This window comes from Anabrus simplex, chromosome 3, assembly GCF_040414725.1.
Source record: "Anabrus simplex isolate iqAnaSimp1 chromosome 3, ASM4041472v1, whole genome shotgun sequence".
In the NCBI taxonomy this organism is placed as follows: Eukaryota; Metazoa; Arthropoda; class Insecta; order Orthoptera; family Tettigoniidae; genus Anabrus; species Anabrus simplex.
In genome coordinates, this window is record NC_090267.1 from 338,872,554 (window position 1) to 338,896,943 (window position 24,390).

Below are 24,390 nucleotides of genomic sequence, written 5' to 3' on the forward strand. Positions count from 1 at the left end.
GATGGGACAGGAAAGGCCTAGGAATGGGAAGGAAGCAGTCGTGGCCTTAATTAAGGTACAGCCCCAGCATTTGCCTGGTGTGAAAATGGGAAACCACGGAAAACTATCTTCAGGGCTGCCGACAGTGGGGTTCGAACCCACTATCTCCCGGATGCGAGCTCACAGCTGTGCGCTCCTAACCGCATGTCCAACTCGCCCGGTACTTCCAGATTACTGCCCACATGGATGAAGAACCATGAAAATGTTTGAGAATAAGACATATGCCTAGCTTCTCCTGCTCCTGTCACTTCTATAATAAAGTTTTCAATAAATATCCTGCCCCAGTGTCTTGGTCAATCTATATTGGAGTTAACACACCTATTCATGCTTAAACTTAATACCGCAGATATAACGTTACCGAAAACAGAAGTACATTATGTACTGTCGTTGCTAGTAGTGAATTTTTCAGCAGAAGAAGAAATTATCTCCTAAATCTAGAGTTAGGCAAATGGTAAAACTTGAGCAAAAGGCCGTCTTGGACAAAGTGATTGCAGTAATGTAAGAATGAAATACCGTTAGTTGATACAGATAAGCACTCAAATATAAAGATCACAGTTATAACCTGTGAAGAGTGTCTTTCAACCAAAAGCATAATACAGTATACTAATTGAAGAATTATTAGGAAGCAAGTGGAGTCAATGAAATAAATACTGAAGTTTCACATATGCCACGGGAGCAGTGTTTTTCACATATCATTGAAATAAAAGGTATGTTTCTGCAATAGAGACTGCCCTCAAGATCTGATCATTTCACCAGTTATGCTAAAGAAGCATTAGTTAAGGAACTCACACCTACCAACTTTCAGAAACAAAAAATATGAAGATTTTTTAATTCTTGGATCACATATATTGCGCCACGGTCTCGGTGAAAAAATGACGATATAAAAGGCATACATATCTAACGTTACAATGCGAACTGCCCATTAAATATAAAATCTTAAACTAAGAAAACAAACATGGTTACAAGAAAATGTAACAATCACAGAAGTTTTCTTTACTAGACTGTAAAGTTAGCGGAAATTCAATTTTATAGCTATCTCTGAACACTTGGAGATAACATTTATTACCTTTTGTGGCCCTAACGTAAAGAGAAAATACCAGAAACTGTCACCGACACAACCTACATTCAAATCATTAAAATTATGAACTTAGAATGAACACAAACGCACTAAAATACGCGGAACTACCACATACAAAACACATCACTATGTCTCATACATTATTAACATACGACTTTGCCAGGGGGAAAAGCATAATAGAGCCGCAAGAAAAGACATGTGGCCTACAACTCCGACGAAACTACGCACAGAAACACACATTAAACAAACTCATTCTTTCGTCCCGATTAACGGAGTCGCTAGCCGTCCCGAATTCCCAGCTGTAAAGCACACATGCTGCTGCAGTGAGCGGGAAACACGATACACTCGCCAAATAAATACGCTTGAAAATGAGGTTGCGTAAATTGCACAAGTATATAAGAATTTATCCTAGGGATTTCAATGCAAATGTCCATCTGCAAGGCTAGTACTGAACTTGTTCTTATCACTTTCATAAGATGCCAGGACTCTCGGTGCAATACGAACCAGGACAGGGTACTTTTCTTTGGATACCCCAAACTCGCTGCAGACAGAGCGCTGACAACAGAAGGTGAGGAAACGGAGAGCTGAAGATCCAGTGCTGTGTAACCAACATTCTGAGTTACCAAAATATAACCGTGAGCTTCTAGTAGTTTGCGACTGATGGTTTGGTGAACCATGGTCTAGACAAGGGGTTTCCAATTTGTAAGGGCTCGAGGGCCATTTTGGAAAGCTTAGTCATGTTCGCGGGCCGCACTTCAATAGGCCAATTTTTGTAAAATTCTGCAAATAGTACAAAGCACCATTATGAAATAATATGCATAGTTCAATTGAAATGAGGGTTTGGTCATTTTAATTACTTAAAACATTATTTTAAAATTGCATAAAAGAGTGAAATTTGGAGCCGGGCTGAGTGGCTGAGACGGTTGAGGCGCTGGTCTTCTGACCCCAGCTTGGCAGGTTCGATCCTGGATCAGCCCAGTGGTATTTGAAGTTGCTCAAATACGTCAGCCTTGTGTCGGTAGATTTACTGGCACGTAAAAGAACTCCTGTGGAACAAAATTTCGACACCTTGGCGTCTCCGAAAACCATCAAAAGTAGTCAATGGAGCGCAAAAATAATAACATTACTTGAAATTTGGATTTTAAATGTTTTAAAATAAAAATAATAAACTGTTGAGAACAAGTGAACACTTGAAAAGAGAAACTAGTATTAAAGAATAATTCGTTCTGACTTGGGTCTATAAGGTGTATAAAAATGAATACTTTTTGAACGAGCTAATACATACTTATGTGACTTTTTTGCACATTATTTCTTACAGTGCTCTCGCGGGCCGCAAAAATGGCTTCGTGGGCCGCCATTTCGAAACCCCTGGTCTAGACATTACCATAGAGAAACTGGTATGCAAGGGTTATATCAAAAAGAAAGCAAGATGCAGTCCATCACCAAGCTTTAAGTGATAGGAAAAATAAAAGCATACTTTATACTGAAATAGAGTTGTAACAAAATTAATGTACACACAATATTAGCAAGTAATCTCCATACAGGCCATGAAGGCCCTTGGAGGGGGGCAAGGTAAAGGCTTCCACTATCTGTAACCTCGGCACGTGATGAGGTAGAGCGGTTAGCTCTACGCCCGGCCGCCTTTGCCACCAGGAATTAACCTGGTACTCATTTTTGGTGTAGGCTGAGTGAATTTCAAAGCCACGTGCACCTTCGGAAGTGCAAATCTCGTTTCCTAAATTTTATGACTTCCTGACGGGGATGTATGTCTCAAATATTATTACAATATTATAAGTCCACCTGTTCAATACAATGCAATATGATCCACTATTTCATATGGTCAAAATTTTATACATAATACATAAAAGTCAATGGTACATGTTTCACCCTCCTTACGGGCATCATCAGCCTATATCAATCTTAAAAATAATACATATGGAGTCATGCTAATCTTATAAATTATAGGTTAAAATGTTGAAAAATGATTTCGTAAAACATTATACAATAACATCTAAAACAACGATAATGCACCAAAGTATGTTAAAAAAGAGTAAATTAACTGTTTTTGAAGATTAAAACGTGGTTAAACATGAATTTTGAGAGTTTAAAACTAAAATGGATCCTTTTTTTATAATATCATTAAGACTGTGATGGCCTTGAATGTAAACACAATCATCAAAGGGGGATGTTTCTTCAATACCCATAGTTTGAATTCAAGATGGTCAAATCACTGTCAGTTATTTAAAACGGAAGTGTGAACGTAATAAACATGTTAAAATGTATACGGTTGGTATATCTGAAAGTAGAAAAGAAAATGGAACTTCTTGTAGAGGCGTTGCTAATGATAAAACGTATGTCAAAGCTAGCGGATGTCAGTAATTATGTGGTAGTCGATTGGATTTAAAAAACAGTCAAGTTGATGTTATAATTCCGTTGAAACATTAGTTGGAAGAATGATCAAGTTTGCGTATTAAGTACATCGGGTTGTTTCAGCAACGAACCCACGACCTTTCGGGCGAACTGAGCACGCCTTTACCACCTCGGCCAGGCAGCTCCTACACATAATATTACTATTTCTTTTTTTTTCCCCCACAGAGAGAGATAACTGTCACCAGGACATACAAAATCACATTTATTTCACCAGCAATAATAATGATAATATCCACGCAGTTAGTAGTATTGTGTGTGTGTGAATTTCTTCAAAATGAAAATAAACTAACGTCATCCAACATTCAAGGTTATGGGTTAGTTTCAATATTAACTCAATGAACTCAACTGCTATTTAAAGGAATATGAAGAAATCTGAACGAGCTATATCCACCACAATGCAATACAATATTAAACTATAACGAGGTCTGTACACTTAGAATTTTTCAGATAATGATTAATCTTTTAAAAAAAAAAAAAAAAATTGTCAAATTAACCTACAGTAAAATTTCACTTAGGTCTATGATGACTGCTGAAGTGAATGAGATAAAATGTTATTGATGTAACAAAAAGAATCTTGTAAAGAAAAGTAGACAGCAAATTTTCACAAGTTTCCAAGAGTTGGTATCTCTGGAAAAGTAACACGTAGATGATCATACATTAAGATAAAAGAATAAAAGTATGCAGAGAGAAGAGGAGTAAATTGCTTCTTTTCATTCTTTTGCCACCTGCCTCAGTGATAATGTGTCCAAATATTTGATAAAGGCTGAGATAGTAAAAATTCTTGGCACTTCATGTTATTGTTGAATTCTCAAGACCAGTGGCTCACACAGTGTCACCTTATAAAATTTAAAAACAACTCTGTCCAGTAGTATCCTGCTACTGTTGTTGGACAGCAGCACAATCAGAATGTCAAGACTGGCAGGCAGGCAACCAAGATATTGGATCAAAACCTGATACATCCCAATAAAATATGTAATCACATATAGCAAGGAATTTCTGATGATGATGATGATGCTGCTTGTTGTTTTAAGGGGCCTAACATCGAAGGTCATCGGCCCCTAATGGTACGAAATGAAAGAACAAAAATTGCAAAGGCATCCACTGACCAAAATAAAAATAAAATACGGCGTGAAGAATGAATGAATGGATGGACAGGAACTCAACAAAATACGAAACAAACAAACAAAAACCAGTGGATCGGACGCAATACAGATCGAAAATGACATGATTACCGACCAAGGAACCACTTATAAAGCACAATGATGCTTGGTGTCTAAAGGGGGTGCAAAATCCACGTCTAAGGCCCCACAAAATGGTACATGTCACGAGTAAAATAGAACCATGGTATGTGTCATGTTGGGGTATTAATCAGAAGGAGCGAAGACTCACGGTGTTCCACAAAAGATGGTACTACTCACAAGTATTGCAATACGTACAAGTAACGCAGACCTATGGTGTGTCTCTCACAATGGCCCAACTCAGAGTCAACGCAAACCGAGAAGGTTCCCCACCTAGGTGTACTAAACACGGGCGCCGGTATTCCCGTGGTGTTCCTCACATAGTGGGTACTAATCACAGGCAACGCAGACCCGGTGCTGCTCATATAGTGGTACAACTCACAGGCTACGCCCAGACCCACGGTGTTGCACACATGGGTACGACGCACGGGTACTGGAATCCACCAGGCCAGGCTTTTACTGCTACTAATCACAAACCCATTTCGTACCGAATTTAGTGGTACTATTCCCAAGTACAGGCAACCTATGGTGTTCCCCGCGTGATGGTACGATTCAAAATTTGTTTCATGGTTCTAATTCAGTCAGCCCTTGGTCGCCCCTTTTAGTCGCCTCTTACTACAAGCAGGGGATACCGCGGGTGTATTCTACATGTGCGTCCCCCACCCGCAGGGGGTAGTGTGTTTGGTCCGCGAGAGGTATTTTATTTCCCTCAAGTCCGCCGGCAAGCCGGTTAGGACCCCCCTATCCGCCACCTGGGACGCGCCACGTGGGAGTATCGCCTCTCCCCCTGCTACGCCAGCGTAGCAGGTTCGTGGGCAACGAATTTCAATATTTACCAAATTCAAGACACGTACTGACATTTGCAGTGTCAAAAAACCTCCAAATTTCTGTCGGCCAATTGGGGCTGCCCACAAACTCCAGCATGCACTGCGTGTGTTTATTGCTACTTCGCAAGTCACGCTGATGAAGCCTTCTCTTTTATGTGAAGGATGTTGGAATTCCATTATTTTGTTTTGGAAAATATTTCATTATAAAAAGTGTGGATTTATTATAAGTTTCAAACCGAGAGTGCTGGGGGCATTATTTTACACGTATCTCCTGCAAATGTAGCTGGGAAGAAGGCTCCAAACAACAACGGAAACATGAGGAACAATCATACCTGCCAACTTGACAAAACTAAAAATCAGGAGATTTTGAGATGAAAATCAAGAAAAAACTGGAGATACAATTGGTCAAAACTGCTTATTGTCTTGCACAATATAGGAGTACTATGGTAGGCCTATATATTATAATACTTATTGTCTCAAAACCTAACTGCTGCTATACGAGGCTACAAGGCAAAAAATTACACATTTCTATTCCCTCACATGAAGTATGTGAATGAAATGATCGCCTCTCATAAACCTTCCGAAAATAGTATGAACTCGTGCTCCACAAGTGTGAATCAGACATGCACTTAGATGCCATTACTTAGCAAATGCATAGATTAATATATTGCATCACGTGCCCACACGATTATGCTACGCGCAATGCTATTTTTATCAAGCAATAAATTAAAATTCGCCAGAATTGTCTCCAAAAGGTTCTTAAAATCTCAAGAAAGTTCACTAATCGCCGTCTTTGAAATTCTGTCACTAAATTACTAAAAGACTCCAGATCTAGCGACTAGTCTCTAGAATAGACTACAGTAGACTTATGTGAATGAACACGAACATAAAACGCGATAATGAGGGACTGACAATCGACATGTCGAGATATACAGGTTTCAATAAACATTGCACATTCGCGCGCATTTTTCGTATTGTAACGTGTTGGCGGGGTAGATAAATAAATGAGTACAGAACCTGGTAGCAACCTATTTCTAAGATTTATTAACTTGGCACTACAATTACAGATTTATACACACACAGACGATAGCCGAGATTACAAGTTACACAAGTACACCGTTACACACACGATTCACGCTCTCTCTCTTAGTTTCTCATGTCTCATCTACAATGACATACACACAGAGTCCCCGATTATTTACACTACACTCACTCAGCCACACTTGTTAGCACTGTCACGGTCCACAGCCTACACGTCAGTCTCGCAGGTTGGGATAGTATCCGCTGTAAACTCAATCCGTCGAACCCCGTTCGCAGTCTACACACGTCGTTACCCAGTGTACCCTTGTTCGCCGCTCCAGAACACTCAAGGTTCTTCTCCAGCAGCCGCCTCAAGGGAAAGAGAGAGAGAGAGAGACACACACACACACAACAACATCAACAACAACATCCGGGAAACAGGAGCGAGTCCTCGGCCCCAACAGGCAGCACTCTCCCTGGCCATCACTGACTGCGCTCCAGCGAACTCAATCTCGCTCTCACTCACTCACTCTGGCTGACTGACTCCAAGTTACTCGTCTCCTTATATACCTGCTCTGGGTCTTCCAGAACAGTCCGGATGCTAGATGTCTCCAGGAACCTCGCGAGATGGAAGACTCCAGATTAATCGAGTAATTTCCGTCGTCCCATGCGGCGCGACCACGGACAGAAGAGAGAAGGGCCCGCTCAGCACTTAAATGTTGTTCGCGATTGGCGCACTTGAGTCTAAGGGGGAGGGGCGATGGGTGACGAGCTTGGCGCGTAGCGACTTGGCATGGCGGACGCTATAACCATTACAGTATTAACAAACGTCAATATTTCGTTTGAAAGTGGCAAATAAGCAAAGGACTTCCGGCCACTGGCGAACAAAGCTGAAATGGCGGGATTTGAAAACAAATGTTTAAATTAACCACAAAATAAGATAAAATTGGGAAAAATAATAGGATAATCTGGAGGCGGGAAAAACTGTTGAAACCCACGAGTCTCCCGCCTAAATTGGATAACTTGGAAGGTATGAACAATGTATGGAACTGTAAGTTTTCTATAAAAGTACTTTGGCAGTACAACATTTAGCAAGAAAAAATCAAGTTTATTAGTAGTCAGTTTTTGTTTTTTTTTCCCCCACAGTATCATGAAGCAAAGAGATTTGTCCCTCCCTAAAGTAGATCTTCAGAAAGGTACTTGTTCTAAATGTCATCACCCAAACTGCATGGTGTGCCAAAATGTAATCATAGAGAAAGGAAAATGTTTACAAGTGTGATTCACTGTTTCTTCTGGATATGCAGAAATGTATTTTGGTCATTCATTCTTCAAAGTGTTATTATTGTCCATGCCAAAGTACTGCCAACAAAACGATGACCTGTTGACAACATTCCTACCTGTATTGGCAACAGGTTTCACTAATCTTTGAACCAGTGTTGCCAACTTATATTTTCAAGATCCGCTAAATACTACTAAAAATCCGCTAAAATTCCAAGATATCCGATCTCAAATAATGAGCAATAATGATAAATAATAATAATAATAATAATAATAATAAAAATATCTGCACTCACCTGATCTGTGAGTTTCACTGGGATTAACTTGCAAGCCGGCGAGCTAAAACTTGTAAGAGTTTTACTGCTGGGTGCAAATTAGGTGAATCCCCTACCTCAAAGGCCACACACAGAACAGGCCAGCTCATTAAACGGTCTTCCTTCATAGCATAGATATAAATGCCACTCTCTCACAGTTTCATTATCTGTCATCAGTCATCAACTAAGAGAAAAGTACCCTTTCCCCACGCTTTACAAATTTATGATACCATGATCTCATAACATCAAATCCAAATAACATGTTTTCCTCATGCGACTGTTAGCTCCTGGCAAGAAATACAGAATCTCTGAGAAAGACTGGAATACAAATTTTTAAAAAAGTTAATTGGATAAAATACTAAATTCCGCTATAATAAATCTGGAATTCCGCCCAAAAATCCGCTGTCCGTTAAATCATATATTTCTCCGCTGACAGTCTTCTAATTCCGCCAAATTTAGCGGAAAATCCGCTAAGTTGGCAACACTGCTTTCAACTACTCTTTCCATGCTGTTATCAACAGAATATGGGCCATTGGGCTGTTTAACAACATATACCTCAAGGTTTAACGTATAAAACATTTTGGCACGTACTAACGCATAGATTTTAATCCCATACTTATTGGTTCATGGTGTGGGTTACTGTAGTCACGTCCTAGTTCGTGAACCACGGGCAACGGCTGAGTGACCTAGTAAGGTCCGGAGAGTCGGGATAACAGTTGCTACGGAATGGGAGTGGGCATCTCGGACATATTCTAAGTCATAGTCTTCCTTGTGCACAGGCGGCTAGGGCTATACTATCCACCCGTGGTCTATAACCCGTTAGAGGAGAGATCCTCTAACACAATATGTGTAAGTAGGGTAATATCCTGCTTCATAAATTTACCGAGCTCAGAACATTTTAAGCAAGACTTGGACCTATGGGAGCAATGGAGCCCCACTACTATTTGACAGGTGAAGGCCTCCATGGAAACAATTTGGAGAACGAAATGGAATTCCATGGGGAGCTATTAATATTAATGGGGTTTACGGATGGAAAAAAATAGAACTGGGAGTCAGCAAAGAGGATGTACTATGAGTAAGTGATATTTGGGTAAGGGGAATTAACGAGGAAGAGATAGGGGATTATGAAGTGTACGTGACGGGTGTTCAAAAGGGAATGGCAGAGTCTGGGATAGGGCTGTTCATCAGGAATACTATTGCACGCAACATAGTTTCTGTTAGGCATGTAAATGAGCGAATGATGTGGGTAGATTTGGCAGCTGGAGGAATTAGGACGAGAATTGTCTCAGTGTATTCACCATGTGAGGGTACAAATGAGGATGAAGTTGACAAGTAGTATGAAGCATTGAGTGACATTGTAGTCAGGGTCAACAACAAGGATAAGATAGAGTTAATGGGTGATTTCAATGCGAGAGTTGGAAATGGAACTGAAGGATACGAAAGAGTGATTGATAAATTTGGGAAAGATATGGAAGCTAATAGGAATGGGAAGTGCCTGCTGGACTTCTGTGCTAGTATGGGTTTAGCAGTTACGAATACATTCTTCAAGCATTCTATGCACCGCTACACCTGGGAATGTGGGGGTACCAGACATAATAGACTATATCTTAACAGATTTCAAATTCAGGAAGTCCGTTAGGGATGTACAGCTTTTCTGGGGATTTTTCGATGATACAGACCCCTATCTGTTCTGTAGTGAACTAAGTATCTCTAGCCCTAGGATACACAAAGTGAAATCCGTTGGCAAACGAATAAGGGTAGAAAATCTCCAGGATGAGGAAATTAGACAGAAGTACATGGATATAACTAGTGAGAAGTTCCAAACAGTGGACAGTAAGCAGGTTCAGGATATAGGAGAATGTGTGGCATACAGGGATGCTGTAGTAGCAACAGCAAGGGGATGCCAAGGAACAACTGTGTGTAAAGGGAAAAAGCAATCATCTTGGTGGAATGATGAAGGGAGAGCAGCTTGCAAATGTAAAAAGAAGGCTTATCAAAAATGGCTCCAAACAAAGGCTGATGCAGGCAGGGAATTGTACACAGATGAAAGAAACAGAACGAAACAAATTAGATCTGAAATGGTTAAGTATAGTGGGAAGGCACGGATGAAATGGCTTCATAGAATAATAAGATTAGCATAATGGAGTGTTGGCAAGGTATGTTTAGATTGGACAAAAGCAGTAATTGCACCTATCTATAAGCAAAAGAAACAGAAAGGATTGTAACAACTATCTAGGTATCTCATTAATATACCAGGCAAAGTATTCACTGGCATCTTGGAAGGGAGGGTGCGATCAGTGGTTGAGAGGAAGTTAGATAAAAACCAGTGTGGTTTCAGACCACAGAGGGGCTGTCTATGGGATCAAGGGTAGATTATTAAAATCAATCAAATGCGTTTATGTTGACAATTGGGCTGCATTGAGAACTGATGGTAGAACGAGTTCTTGGTTCAGGGTACTTACAGGGGTTAGACAAGGCTGTTATCTTTCACCTTTGTTGTTTGTAGTTTACATGGATCATCTGCTGAAGGGTATAAAGTGGCAGGGAGGGATTCAGTTAGGTGGAAATGTAGCAAGTAGTTTGGCCTATGCTGACAACTTGGTCATAAGGGCAGTTTGTGCCGTAAGCCTGCAGTCTTGAAACATTTATCTGCAGTTTGTCCCCTCTCCTTTTCGATGTTTACATAGAACAGGCAATAAAGGAAATCAAAGAGGAATTTGGAAAGGGTATCGAAGTTCAAGTTCAAATCGACCTCTACCCAGTAAGCGTCCAAATCACCATATTTGCTTGTTCTAATTCATATGAGTCTCTTGTTACTTGAAAAAAAAACATTTTGTTCCATTTTGCTTCTATTTTCCTGTAATTGCTTTCCGATTTCATTGGGTACAGATTTTTATGATAATGATCGTGCAAAAACCTGATGTGCTGCAGAGGAGCAGGCTTCAGATTCATGATTGGCACAATAGATTTAGTCAGTAAGTTATTTTTTAATGCAAAACCCAAATAGTCCAAATTTGTCGACCTGCATAATGAAATAAATGTGCCTACATGCAAAACTTTGAACATAATATTTCTAAACCTACATTTGCCAGGTTCGGCCTTCTCTTTTGGAACACCTTAACTGATCTAATACAACAGACAATTCAAACACATCACCAAATTTATGTGTGTTTTGACATGACAATTTTAACTCATTGCGGACCGTAGACGACGTGAGACGTTTAAGCTTGCTCCTATGGTGCGGGCCATGGGCGGCGTAAGACGTTTAATGTTCCGCGTGAAGCAATGCCGTTTATATTTGTCATCTATGCATTCTTACACCTTAGTCAGCGTTACTGGTTGTAGCAGGAAGTGGATGACCTCTTTGAGATAACCCTTGCGTTGAATGTGCTCATGTTTATCTTAGCTGTTTTAGCGGGAATATCTCAGCACTTCCTCGTGCGTCAAGTCGATACTTGAGATTCCAATGCAGTGCGTGTCGTTCTTACCGAGTGTAGTATAATGGCTTATAAAACAAAGTTTCTAACAGAAGATTAATTATTAGACATTGTTCACAATGATTATTCTGGTGATGAACTTATTCCTGAAATAGACTCAGATAGTGAAAGTGAGAGTGACGAGGAAATTCCGATTCCCGAATCCGATAGGCCTATAGAGGAAAGTGAAGTGCCTGATACATATCATCCTAGATATTGTCCACCCGTTCCACCATTTACACAGAATTCAGGTATAAACCTTCAAATAGAAAATAAGCAGGATATTTTGAGTTACGTGAGTATTTTCATGAATGACGAATTTTATCAATATGTGTGTGAGCAGACCAATCTATATGCGAGTCAAGTGATAAGTGCGGTGCCCCGGCCTTTCACAAAGAATTCGATCATGCAATCGTAGAAACCAATTAGTCCAAAATCCTGATATAAAGAATGTACTGGACTGTAGACCCTGTTTTTCATACTCCGATATTTTCTAAAACAATATTCCGAATACGCTTATTTCATATTCTTTCATTTCTTCACTTCAGTGACTAATCATCATACAGAAAATACAGATAGGCTGTATAAAATTAGACGTATTTTGAAATCTGTGGCACCAGATATCACACCCTAAATATTTACTAGAGATATGCACAAAGTATCATTTTTCTAACATTTATAGTTTAGGAGTAATTGTAAATTGTATTAAGAGATGCACGTCAAGAGGGCCGGGCATAAAAATGGCTGGTCCAGGCATTCAAGTGTCCCGCTCAGAAGCAGGTACTGAACGTGTTAAGAATTTGTAAGAAGGGTCTATTTTATGTACAGTAATTTTAATAGTACTAATTTTAAAGTCATGGTCACCATAAGACTTATCTGTATCGGTGCGACGTAAAGCAAAAAAGGTATATTTTATACATATCTTTTAGTCTATAATCTTTTAACATGCTTTGTTGGCTGATGATAACTTACTGTAATTTATAACAGTCGTTCAGGAAAAAAATCTTATGGTACTTGTTTTACTGTACAAAATGGGATGGTTTAATAATAATGTTATTTGTTTTACGTCCCACTAACTACTCTTTTACGGTTTTCGGAGACGCCGAGGTGCCGGAATTTAGTCCCACAGGAGTTCTTTTACGTGCCAGTAAATCTACCGACACGAGGCTGACGTATTTGAGCACCTTCAAATACCACCGGACTGAGCCAGAATCGAACCTGCCAAGTTGGGGTCAGAAGGCCAGCGCCTCAACCGTCTGAGCCACTCAGCCCGACAATGGGATGGTTTAAAGGTTAGAGTACGTTGTGTAGCTTTCCTAGCCACCCTGAACTTGAAAAAAAGATGGAGCCATAGGTGTACTGAAAAAAGAGACAGAAACAATAAATTTTAAACATTTGCTGAAACTTTGTGGGTAGTTTAGTCACACTATAACAGACATAAGCCAAATTTACAGAAGTATTTTCCCCCAGTCCCAGTGACCAGCTGATATGGGAAAACCATCAATGTTTGAGCATGGATTCTAGATCATCAATTAACAATAGCTTTACTGCAGCCAATGGCCAGATGCAGAATAATAAAACACTCATTTTTGGGTTTCATACTGAACCCATGACCTTTGTGTCATAAGGAAACAGTCTTAAAGTCATTACATGAGGTCCCATATAAATACATGTAAATACAAGTCAAAAGCTCTACCTACATTTTTTATCTCTGACCAGAGACGGCACGTGGAGGACCAGGTGTTAGTTCTCATTCTCACGCTAAAGAAATTACGTCACCCGCATGTGGAACAGCAGCATGGATATGGTGAACTATTTGTTCTAATAAAAAGTACATTTTAAGAAGAACTGGCAATGAAACTACCTTAGCAAATGGTAGGAAATTGTAAGAGAAACAATTTGGTCATTAATGATACAGATTTTAGACCGTTAAATAGTTTCAGAAAGAAATTTGTCAAAATTTGTCTGTTCGTTTGAACTCTGTTACAACGACCACATACAGTGCCTATCTTATGAGGTAAATTAACAATTCAATTCGTCGAGAGAAATTCTTAAATGCTCATCAATAACACTACTACCAAATTAAATAATTTTGTGTTATGGGGTAGGAGAAGTGTCTGTAAAATTTTTGGCAGTAAATGAAAATGGCACGAGATTGGGCGTAAAATGTATAATAGAGCGATGCGCCGTCTTAAAAACATGCACTGTGTCAATTGAAGTCTAGACGAGTCCACGTATTTCAGAGTAACTTTATAAAACAGCATTTGAAAGATAAGTCCCAGGGAAGATAGGTTTTGGCCGGAGGTGGCTGTAATGTCATCTCCAAGTGGAGATAGGTTTTAAACCTCGTGTCATTTTTCAGGGACAGGTAATAGACGGTCATTCTAATGCCATGATCCTGCAATTGAAGTCAGAAATAATAATTGTTGTATTTTAGAATACTGCGAGTGCGGGTTGGCGTTCGAGAGAAGAGAACATGTGAAGGGCATTTTTTTTGTTTGTCATTATTTTCAGGTGAATAAAATAAAAGGAAAAATATGTTTCTAAAGCCTTGATCTGTGGAGATGGCTAAATAAAACGACTGACAGGCTGGTGAATCTGTAAAGATGGGAGAAGGCGTACGAATACAGGTATGTGAATGACCACCTTGTTAAAATGCTTTTATTTGTTTCATGATGTCACCATACTTTTTGTGTTGTGTATCTGTGATGCACTTTGGTCACCCTTTTATTTTGTGTAAATGTCATAGAAATATGACAAAAGGTCAATTGTTTTATTTTCTTGGATAATAATCGGAAAAGTCACGAAACTAGCGTGTGAAAGTGTTGTAAAGTAGTAGATCTGATGGTTTAGAAACAAATTTAATGTGTAAAGTAAAAGGATCGTTTCCGTACATTTATTTTCTATATTTGTGGTTTGTTCAATGTTAGGATATTAATAAATCATAAAATTCTGTTCAATGTGCAGTAAAGACGAAATTCATGCAAGCGTCGTCTGTGGTTATTCAATTAGAGCTGGCGCGAAGGCACACCGTTGTATCAGGCGATGTAAATCATATCCAAGAGAAGTTACGAGGCGAGATCGATAAAATTTTGTTACAGGGATTGCTATTCCAAAGTCTGTTGAAATCTGTGTAGAATTGATGAGGGGAAAATAACAGTAAAATTTTTGTAAGTCAAGTTGTGAATTTCGATTGTGGAAATATTTAGCTCAGATATGCAGGGAGAGATGGTTATTGTCACAGAGTGCTTGTGTAACAGCATTGTGGGTCTCCCAAGAGAGATATTCCATATTATTATTGAGTTTGTGTTAAGCGAGAGTTTCAAGTTTTGTGAAATGGGAGGTAAAGAAGGATTGTAAATCAGGTTGTTGAAATCCTGTAGTGTTGATGCCGGGATATTCAGTGTAGGAAACCCAAGGAGTTATTTTGTGAAATTTATCGAGATGGCAATAGGATCGGTCCATAATTAGGATTCCACGTGAAACTGTAGGTCCGTGATGGATAAGAATATTTGAGTGATGTCTTAAATGAAATCTCTTTGCATAATCTATGTGTGTTAAGAATTACAGTATATTTCATGTGAATTGCCAGCAAGGCTTTTCTTTCCCCTTTCATTTGACGCAGTTTAAAACCAACCAGCACCCATGTGTGTGTTGTCTAATGATAACAAAGGGGAGATCTCGTATCCCATTACTCGAACCAGCTGTTAGTTGATAGAGCTCGCTACTAGAAAGTAACTGTATCTCGAATTGGTCATGTGTAGTAAAATGTTTGGAATCGGATTTCATTCTTTAGAAGAGCCTCGTTTTAATAGAGATTTGAATTCATTTTTGGAAGCAAAGGAAATGAAACAATGTTGGAGTTAACCATTTTCAGGGATGTCAAAAGTTGAGAACTGGCAGTAAAGTTGTCTGACTTTATTCGAGGGTTGTACAAAGTCTTATTTTTAAATGTCGCAAAGCAATGTGACGGGGATTTGTTATTTTGCATTGTGTATTAATCTGTGCAGATTTTAGGATTTAATGTTAGGATTATTGTTAGTGTTAACGTAAGCGTGTTGACTGTCGTCATGAAATAAATAGTATTGGGAATCGTAACAATGAATTTGATTTTTGGCAGCCATGAATAAAGTGAGCAATAAAACAAGACAATTATTTAATTAAATAATTAGGGATTTTTTAAAGAAAACATTCGTCCAGGGTAGATAAAATCTGTTGGCAATTAGGATTATGAGATTACTTCAATTTCCTAAATTCAGTGAAGTCTTATTTTGAGAATTAACTTAAAACCAAGTGACTAACTTGAAAATCCTGGAAATCTTAGTTTATTTTGATGGGAAATCTCAACTTATTAACGTAATGATTAAGGGGACATGTCCGATGGAAAGGGACTTTACTTCCACAAGTGTTGTGAGCGTTTGTTGTTGTTGTTGTCATTTTTTATTTTAATTTGTTGAGCATCAGATGTGCTGGGGATTTATTAATGTGGAAACCTTGGTCATCAACTACTGTGACTTAATTGAGTTCAGCCTTCAGCTTAGAGATTTGGATGGTCATGGGGTCATCAACCTCAGTGACTTAGATTAGGGCCATTTGCCATTATTGCATCATTTTCCTTGCGGTCATCATCCACAATAACTTTAACATAACTTACAAAGTTAGATGTCAGTCCAGGACATAGTCGCAGGTCACATTGCTTCAATTAAGGGTCCATGCCGTACAAGCACTGTGTGGCACATACCGATTGGACTGCCTTACTTATACCAAAAGTCCAGAGCTCGTGCTACGGGAGCTGGATCATCACAAATCATTATGATGGTACATGCAGTCTCACATGGAAGCCGATCTTAGGGATCTCCAGACTTTATTTCAGACTTAGCTTAAGACAGTAGTTTCTAGTAAGGATGCCCCTCATGCACGAGTTAAGGTCTCCAAAGCCAGTATCCCTCACCAGTGCTATGATTGTTGTTATTGTTTTCTTATTACGGACAAGACTGAGTTCGTTATTAAGATGTCATGTGACTCTTCGACCTCTATTTAAACTTAAATAAACATCAATTTCTTTGATTCGATTCCTCTCATTTAGTAGATAGATTAAATTACTGACACCCGGCTCTTACCTAAGCAAGTGATGAAGAACCCGTAAATGACCCAAGAGAAAGATCTCCTGCCGAGTTGCTAATAGGTCAGGAAGGTAGGTATCCTGCAAAAGACCTTAAAGGGTTCAATACAAAACTACAGCACTCAGGTCTGTTAAGCACAGGTGATTCATTGTTTATCTTTACTATATTCACTAAGCGACTTAGTTCATATTTCACATTTGTCAAAGTAATATTTTGTAACTTTTCATACATAAGCCACACACACACACTTTTCATTTAGTTGATGCAAGTAGGTATTGTTGCAGAATCTATGGTGGAAACCAAGTACTGCTAGACATGTTATGGCATTCCTCAGTTCTGGATTGGATCTTGTCCAGCTTCTGTCCAACATGGGATCTGTTGTGTAGACATCTTTGGAGATATCATTCCTCTTAAGATCTTTAGTATTAACGCAACAGCAATTCTGCACACAATAGTGATTTGATTCATGAAAGTTAAAACAAAGTATTTCCTAGGCGATGGATAGGAAAAGGTGGTGGTGGTGGTGGTGGTGGTGGTCTCTGGCATACTGGGTCATTAGACCTGTCCTCTAAGAATTTTTCTTATGGGGTCATTTACAAAATAAAAATATATAGACATGAGAAAAGCTACAAAAGTATTTATGATATCATGTGATCTATGGCTGCGCTTAATGTCCTGAAAGAGTCCTGAAAAAGTGGAATTTGACAGAGGTATTAGTTATCGCTTAACATAAAGAACATTAAAAAACCTGATTGTACCTTTTGATTTTTGTTCTGACCTGTTAATCGAAACTACCTTCACGGATCTCTCTTAAGAAGACACAGTACCTGACATCAAAACATCACTCAGATGGATGACTATAGAGGGGAAAAGGGTCCAGAAAGTAGAGAGACTTAAGCCTAATTCACACGGGGATAGTTTACTGGAGTGAAGTACAGTATTTGAAACCTCTAAACTTGAAGCCAATTTTTTTAATCAGACGGGGAAAGTGCATTTTAACTGTCTTTAGAAGAGCGTGTAAACTTCAGTGGTATTGTAATTCACTAGTAACTGTCTGTGAATTTAGATTCAGTTTATTGAAGTGGAGATGCCAAGTGCACAAATACAAACATGCATACAGCTAATCTGCACATTGCTGTTGCATAAATTACAAAACTGTCTTAACCATCAAATTTCGTATTATTCATGAAATAATGTCAATAAACTGCAATAATTGATTTGCATTCCACCTACTATTAGGAGCATTCATTATTATATACCAACAAATATACCAAAAATCTCCAGAAAAATGGACATGTTTTTTCAAGTTGATTTACCTACAAGTCGGGGTTCAGACAGGGCAAATACTGGAGTCAAGCCAGTTATGTGACGAGAAAGTGGACGCAAAAAGTCAACGGCTTCGCAACTCAAATGTACTTGTGAGGAAAGTTGCAACTTGACTGTCCCGACTAATCATACGTGGAAAGTTGAAGGAAAGTCGACTTGCTTCAAGCATTTGACTGGAGTAAACTATCCCCATGTGAATTAGGCTTTAAATATCTGGGAGAATGGCTAGAAAATATCCTGTCAGAAAGACACATTGGTAATGCAGATCAACAAGATGAACTTGGCATACAAATGAAGATCCTGATCAATGTAAAATTAAGACACTACCACGTAGTGATATGTCCAGAAAGGTCATATGCAGCCGAAGGCTTGAACCTGACAAAATCAGGATTGATCAAGAAGCTGGAACAAGTGGAGAGGAAGATACTGGGATCTAGAAGAACAGAAGATGGATCGTACACAAAGAACAGCAACATAGTTAAGTTGATCGCGTGGTAAGAGGCGCACGGCTGTGAGCTTGCATTTGGGAGACAGTGGGTTTGAACTCCACTGTCGGCAGCACTGAGGATGCTTTTGCACGGTTTCCCATTTTCACACCAGGCAAATGCTGGGGCTGTACCTTAATTAAGAACACGCCTGTTCCCTTCCTACTCTTAGCCCTTTCCTCTCTATCGTCACCGTAAGACCTATCTGTGTCGGTGTGAAGTAAAGGAAGTTCTTTAAAAAAAAAAAGCAGCACCCTCCTTTCCAAGTGCTCCCAAACATTGCAGAAAAAATAGAGAAATAACAGGAAGCATATGCAATTTTTATATAGAGTATATTTCAGGAGCTGTAAGGTATTTCTCATGGTTGCCGTGACAAATTATATGAACATTAAATGCATTTTTTCTTGCTAAATGTAGACATTATCGGGCTGTCCAAAACTGCAGAAAATATTCCAAGGAAACAGCTCTGTGCAACCCTAGGATTTCTTGGAGCACAGTTTGAGAACCACTCATTTAAATGATAACATTTCATTTTGTTGCAATTTTCGAAGATCAATAGCAACCAAGTCCAAAAAATGTGAATAATCCAACAATACTGGTACTTCATACACTTTATATACCAGGAGTTTACAAAGAGCAGTCAAACAATAGCCCATCTGGTGGCCATGATCGTTAAACCATCACATCTTTATGGTCAGACACTGTGGTTAGCCAGTTTGAGTCCCACTGGTGGAAAACATTTTCATCATCAGAATGCTGGCTGGTAGTGTAAGAGAGGTAGTGGTATAGAATTTCTAATCAATTGATTGCGTGCCAAAAGTTTGGATTCAATTCCAAACCTATCAGCAGTGTTCATACGGAGAGGGTATATGATGCTGCTGATGGTGATTTGTTCGTCGTACATATATGTTACACCTTGAGCAGACCCTCTCTTCCTACCTCATTATCATTATCTCACAGTCCAGCTCTATGACTAAGGTCAGCACACTGGCCTTTAATCCAAGGGGTCCTACGTACAATGCTTGGCCAAGATGGGGATTTTAACTTTCATTGGTGAATTCCTCTTACTCAGGGCCTGGATGTTGTGCTGTCTTCAACAATAAAATTCAACATACTCTTTGCGTCTGACAAGAAGATGCGACAGCCTTTAGGAACGGCACAAGTAACAGATACTACACTCTTAACTACGAACATCAGTCATGACAAAACAATGCAAGCTCTCTGAATCAATGCATATATATTATACAGTACATACAATAAATGTGCGACTAAGGCACAACTGCACCACCACTTCAATTTGCAAGAGCCACTACGGACGGAAAAGATGTTTACTGTCAGGCCTCGAAGCTTAAGATAGGCGCATGCACGGCACCCTTGCATCTCTTACCCCACATCCACACGACTTTTCGTCAGATGACCATAGCAGGTATGGCCCCATACTCATAGACACACAGGTAGCCTACGAGAATACGAGAAAGACATGCTTCAGGCTTCTCCAGAGGCCACACCTCATTATGAAAGTCGCCCTTAGGCATAAAAAGAAAGTCCTGCACCAGGCAAGCCAAACACATCCTTGAACACTCCCGGCAGAAAAAGCCAAATGCTACATAAATAAACAGGTTGAACAATTCACAAGTGTGCCAGAGCAATACGACATCTGTTAGAATGCCATTACTTAACACAAGTTGTTTGAACGCGATTTCCATAGTGTGACAGCCAGAGAATTAGACGACAATGTCTGACACTGCTGTACAAAAAGCACTTTTATTGGTTGCTGGTGTTACAGAACCTTTTCTACCAACCAAATGACAGAAGGCCTGTAAACTGTAGTGCCAAGATGAGAGGTGGTCTAAAATTATCAATATTATCTGGGGCTTTAGATCAACTTTGTATGCTGTACTAATACTCAAATTCAACAGAAATTCTACAGAGATGCTATTCATGGTATGCATTTTGTTGAAATGGACTACTGTTGACTGTTACTGATATTCACATCATGGGTGTATTCCATGTTTAATGAACCATGTTAATTATTTTAATCCAGAATTGGGATACATTCTCAGGAATTTAAATTTGAATGGAGAAGGAAATTAGGACAGCTAAGTTGTCACAGGGTACTCAGTCCTGTTCTAAAACATTTCAGAAAAGGTTGGAATCTGGTACTGGGTAAATATTTCTGATTCCAATATTAAAGAGTTAGGTCAGGCACATCAAGGTCACAAGCTGACTGACAACTCTGTGTGCATGAGAAACAGCTGTTACAAGCACTAGCCCAGGAAGTTCTCAGATAGTGCAAGCCTGGAGAAATGTACATTACACTTTTTTAACTATGGTACTTGGTGCAATACCTGCATATATTCTTTCATCTACGGATGTATATATAATTAAATGCGTTCAAGATGGCATTTACATGAAATGTGCTGAAAACGTGCATTGTAATCATCGTGTACGTTGCCATGAGCAATAAAGTATAAAATAAAAAGGCATTTATTTTTTTAGCGGCTTAAAGTGCTCAACTCTCCTACGAACAATTATGAAGCACAATGATATACCATATCGCTTCTGTAGCAAAACATCTTTTTTTAATAAACTTAAACAAAAGAAATTGGGCTCTGATAAAAGTAGCAACTCTTCTAGCAACCATGTTGATATAGAAGTACACAAACACACACTAACAAATTACTGTATCAATTCCTATGACACAGCCTATGCAGCTGAATGTTTCAACAATTATTTGTAGACCAAAACAGGTAACTGGATTCCGTCACTGCATCGCCAATAGGCATGCACAGCTCTGAGTCAGCAACATGGGGAAATTCAAGCTGCAGAGGGGGAGCAGCTCATGCCCTCGTGCACAGATATTTCTAGCACGGGCATTGAACTTACGGCAAGTAACCATTGACATCTGTGGGCTAAAAAAAAGTAGCTCCTTTTTTTGGGAGCCAAAATGAGCTACATATTGATTCTGGGGGGGGACTCCACCCTCTTTTGTTCTAGAAAACCACCATACAACTTGAGACTAAAAGGAGCTGCAGCCTTTGTCGTGTTTTGGTGGATCAAAGCAGACCCTGGAGTTATCTGGTTTCTTCCTGAAATAGTTTTTGCACTCCCCTTTCATTCCCTTCTGAACATCTTCGCAATTGTTTCACCTTCCAATCAAAGCAGCCAAATTTCATGATGGGATGAAGTATGCATTAACATGTGGCTTTAAAATACTTACGTAGCCAACCGTGTGCCGCAGGGTGACAATTGTCCGATTCAGATGATGAAGAAATGCTCGCGATTCTGCGCGGGAGACCTATGATGTGTTCATAAGTAAGTAAAACTTTATTTTATATATAAGGTTTTGCAGGTATGGAATAATATGTTTTTCATTAGTTGATTCTTCTTTAATTTTCTTGAGTTCAGATGGATTTTGGTATGTTATACCCATCTCTAGTCAAATACCAGAGATTCTGGCATAAAATCACTTTTTAATTGAAAAATAATTTTAGCTCTTTGGTAATAGAATCAGGTAGCTTCCACGACATATTTAGGTGTATGTAATTCTATTATGATACAATTCTACTTCCAGTAATGGAAAGGGTACTCACTCCTTTTCTATCAATAATTCAAATTTAAGATAAACAGAGGAAGAAGAAACAATACTGCATTTTCTGTTTAGTTTTCCTGTTTTATCTCAAAAAGAACTAGAATAACTAGCTTAAAAAAGTTACAAGAAAAAATGGAAGAGTGCCACAGATAAAAAAAACAGGTCTGGTTGAGACAGATGTACAAGTAAAGTTTCTGCCTCATTCTCCTTGAATGCTAATTAACTCTCGGGCCTTAACTTACCTTATCTGGTGTTCTGTTCCACACGATGACAGAATGCCCTGAGTTCAGTAGGTTCTTGACAATGCCACTTCCCATAATGCCCAAACCCAAGAAACCAAACTTCAGTGGTGATGGAAGAATATTCTTCTCCTTTAGAGTCTGAGTAACACTGGCCACATCCAGATGAGGTGTGTCCTGAAACACAAATCACACATTTTATTTCACTAGCATTATAATATGAATAATGTTACTTATTTGTTGGCATACCATTCAATAACTTGCTTACAATAGTTATACATTTTGTAAGAAACTTTCAATCCATAAGTGTATGTAAAGGCAGAAACACTAGTACCATATAATCTAATTACAGCCATGTATCTCAATCAGCTTACAGGGATGTCACCACCATTTTTTGGGACAAAGAAAAATGGTTGGGAACAAGCAGAGGACAAGTGTTGAGCGAGAAGGTGTTCATTCACTACAGGGTCATGTACCCCCAAGTCAGAGACTGTCTAGGAACAGTTTTTACGAACATCGCAGGAACGACCTGGATCAGCTAAAAAGCAAGATTTCAACTATGGAAAACAGAGACTCGTAATATCCATGGACAGATGATAGTAGCTGAATGCTTAACATCTGGCCACAAAAAGAATTGGACAATGTGGAAATACTTTAACGTAACTTTCTAGAAGTCTGGCCAGACGCATACATAAGGGGACGATCTTGATGGTAAAAGTTAGTTGTTGAACCAGTTAGTTATGATGTGCAAGTTATGGGTTGAAGAGTCGTGGTGTAGCAAGGTTATACTTGTGAGGACGTGGACGACATGCTTTTAAGCAGTCAACTGTTTCATTTGTGTTTCAATGTTGTCATCTCGGTGTGCAGCGATTGACAGTTGTCCTTAAATGGCTGTTTGTGATGTGAATGTTTTGTTTTTGACAACAGTGATTAAGGTTGTGTGTGTAATTTGTAAATACGTGTAAATAAAATAATTGTACCAAATGACAGCATCTCGTCTGCGTCTTTGTGGATACGTTAGTCTGTTGTGATCATCTACCAGTACATAAGATGAATTCTCTGAAGGCATAGAGAATGCCCTTGATGTAGCAAAGTTTGTTACTGTAATTTTAATTGAATATAGTACACAGTAGATATTTCTGACATGAGAAAAAACATCATCATCATCATCATCATCATATGGGTGGTCTGTATGAACCTTCTACATTACTAAGTCCAAAATTCAGAACATATTTCCCACCTACCAAAAATTTTCCTTCTGTTTCTGAGTACTCTGAAGGCACTGGAATCTGGTGATCACTAATACTTAGCTGGATATTACACAACTAGTAATATAACACACTGAACAATCGCTGAGAAGGAAGTGAGAATAACCTCGATTAAGGCACAGCCCTAGCATTTGCCTGGTGTGAATATGGGATATCACAGAAAACCATTTTCTGGGCTGCTGACAGTGAGGTTCGAACCAACCATCTTCTGAACGGCACTCCCCCTCCCCATAGCAAACTCAATCAGTTGCTTATACAGAATAAGCTAATTTATGTAATAAGTAACCAGTACTTTACATTCCATTTGGCATGCAACGTCCTACAGTGGAGGCATGCATTCAGTCTTCACCTGAAAAAATTAATAAGAACTCGGCAATAGCCTGGTGTATCACATGTGAAGGAGAAGTGAGACATAAAAACGGAAGGACATCAAGCATTAATTCATTCACAGGCAAACATAATAGGAAGTAATACCTCCACGCAGTAAGGGTAAATAGTAAATATGAGTCTCACATTACTTTAAAAAAAAAGATTGTTCCTTTTTGCCTCCATTTTCCTGTAATTGCTTTCCGATTTCATTGGGTACAGATTTTGATGATTATGATGATGATAATGATGATGATGATCGTGCAAAAACCTGATGTGCTGCAGAGAAGC

The 24,390-nt window shown here is 39.1% G+C and overlaps 1 protein-coding gene across 2 annotated transcripts in view; it reads right to left on the bottom strand.

The window, feature by feature from the left end:
* LOC136866345 (cytokine-like nuclear factor N-PAC) overlaps positions 1 to 24,390 on the bottom strand; it is a 367,035-nt gene that overhangs the window by 188,535 nt on the left and 154,110 nt on the right. For both annotated transcript variants that reach the window (XM_067143213.2, XM_067143212.2), the window contains exon 7: positions 22,469 to 22,642. In XM_067143213.2, coding sequence (XP_066999314.2) covers positions 22,469 to 22,642 — 174 coding nt within the window. The remainder of the gene's footprint in view (positions 1 to 22,468; positions 22,643 to 24,390) is intronic.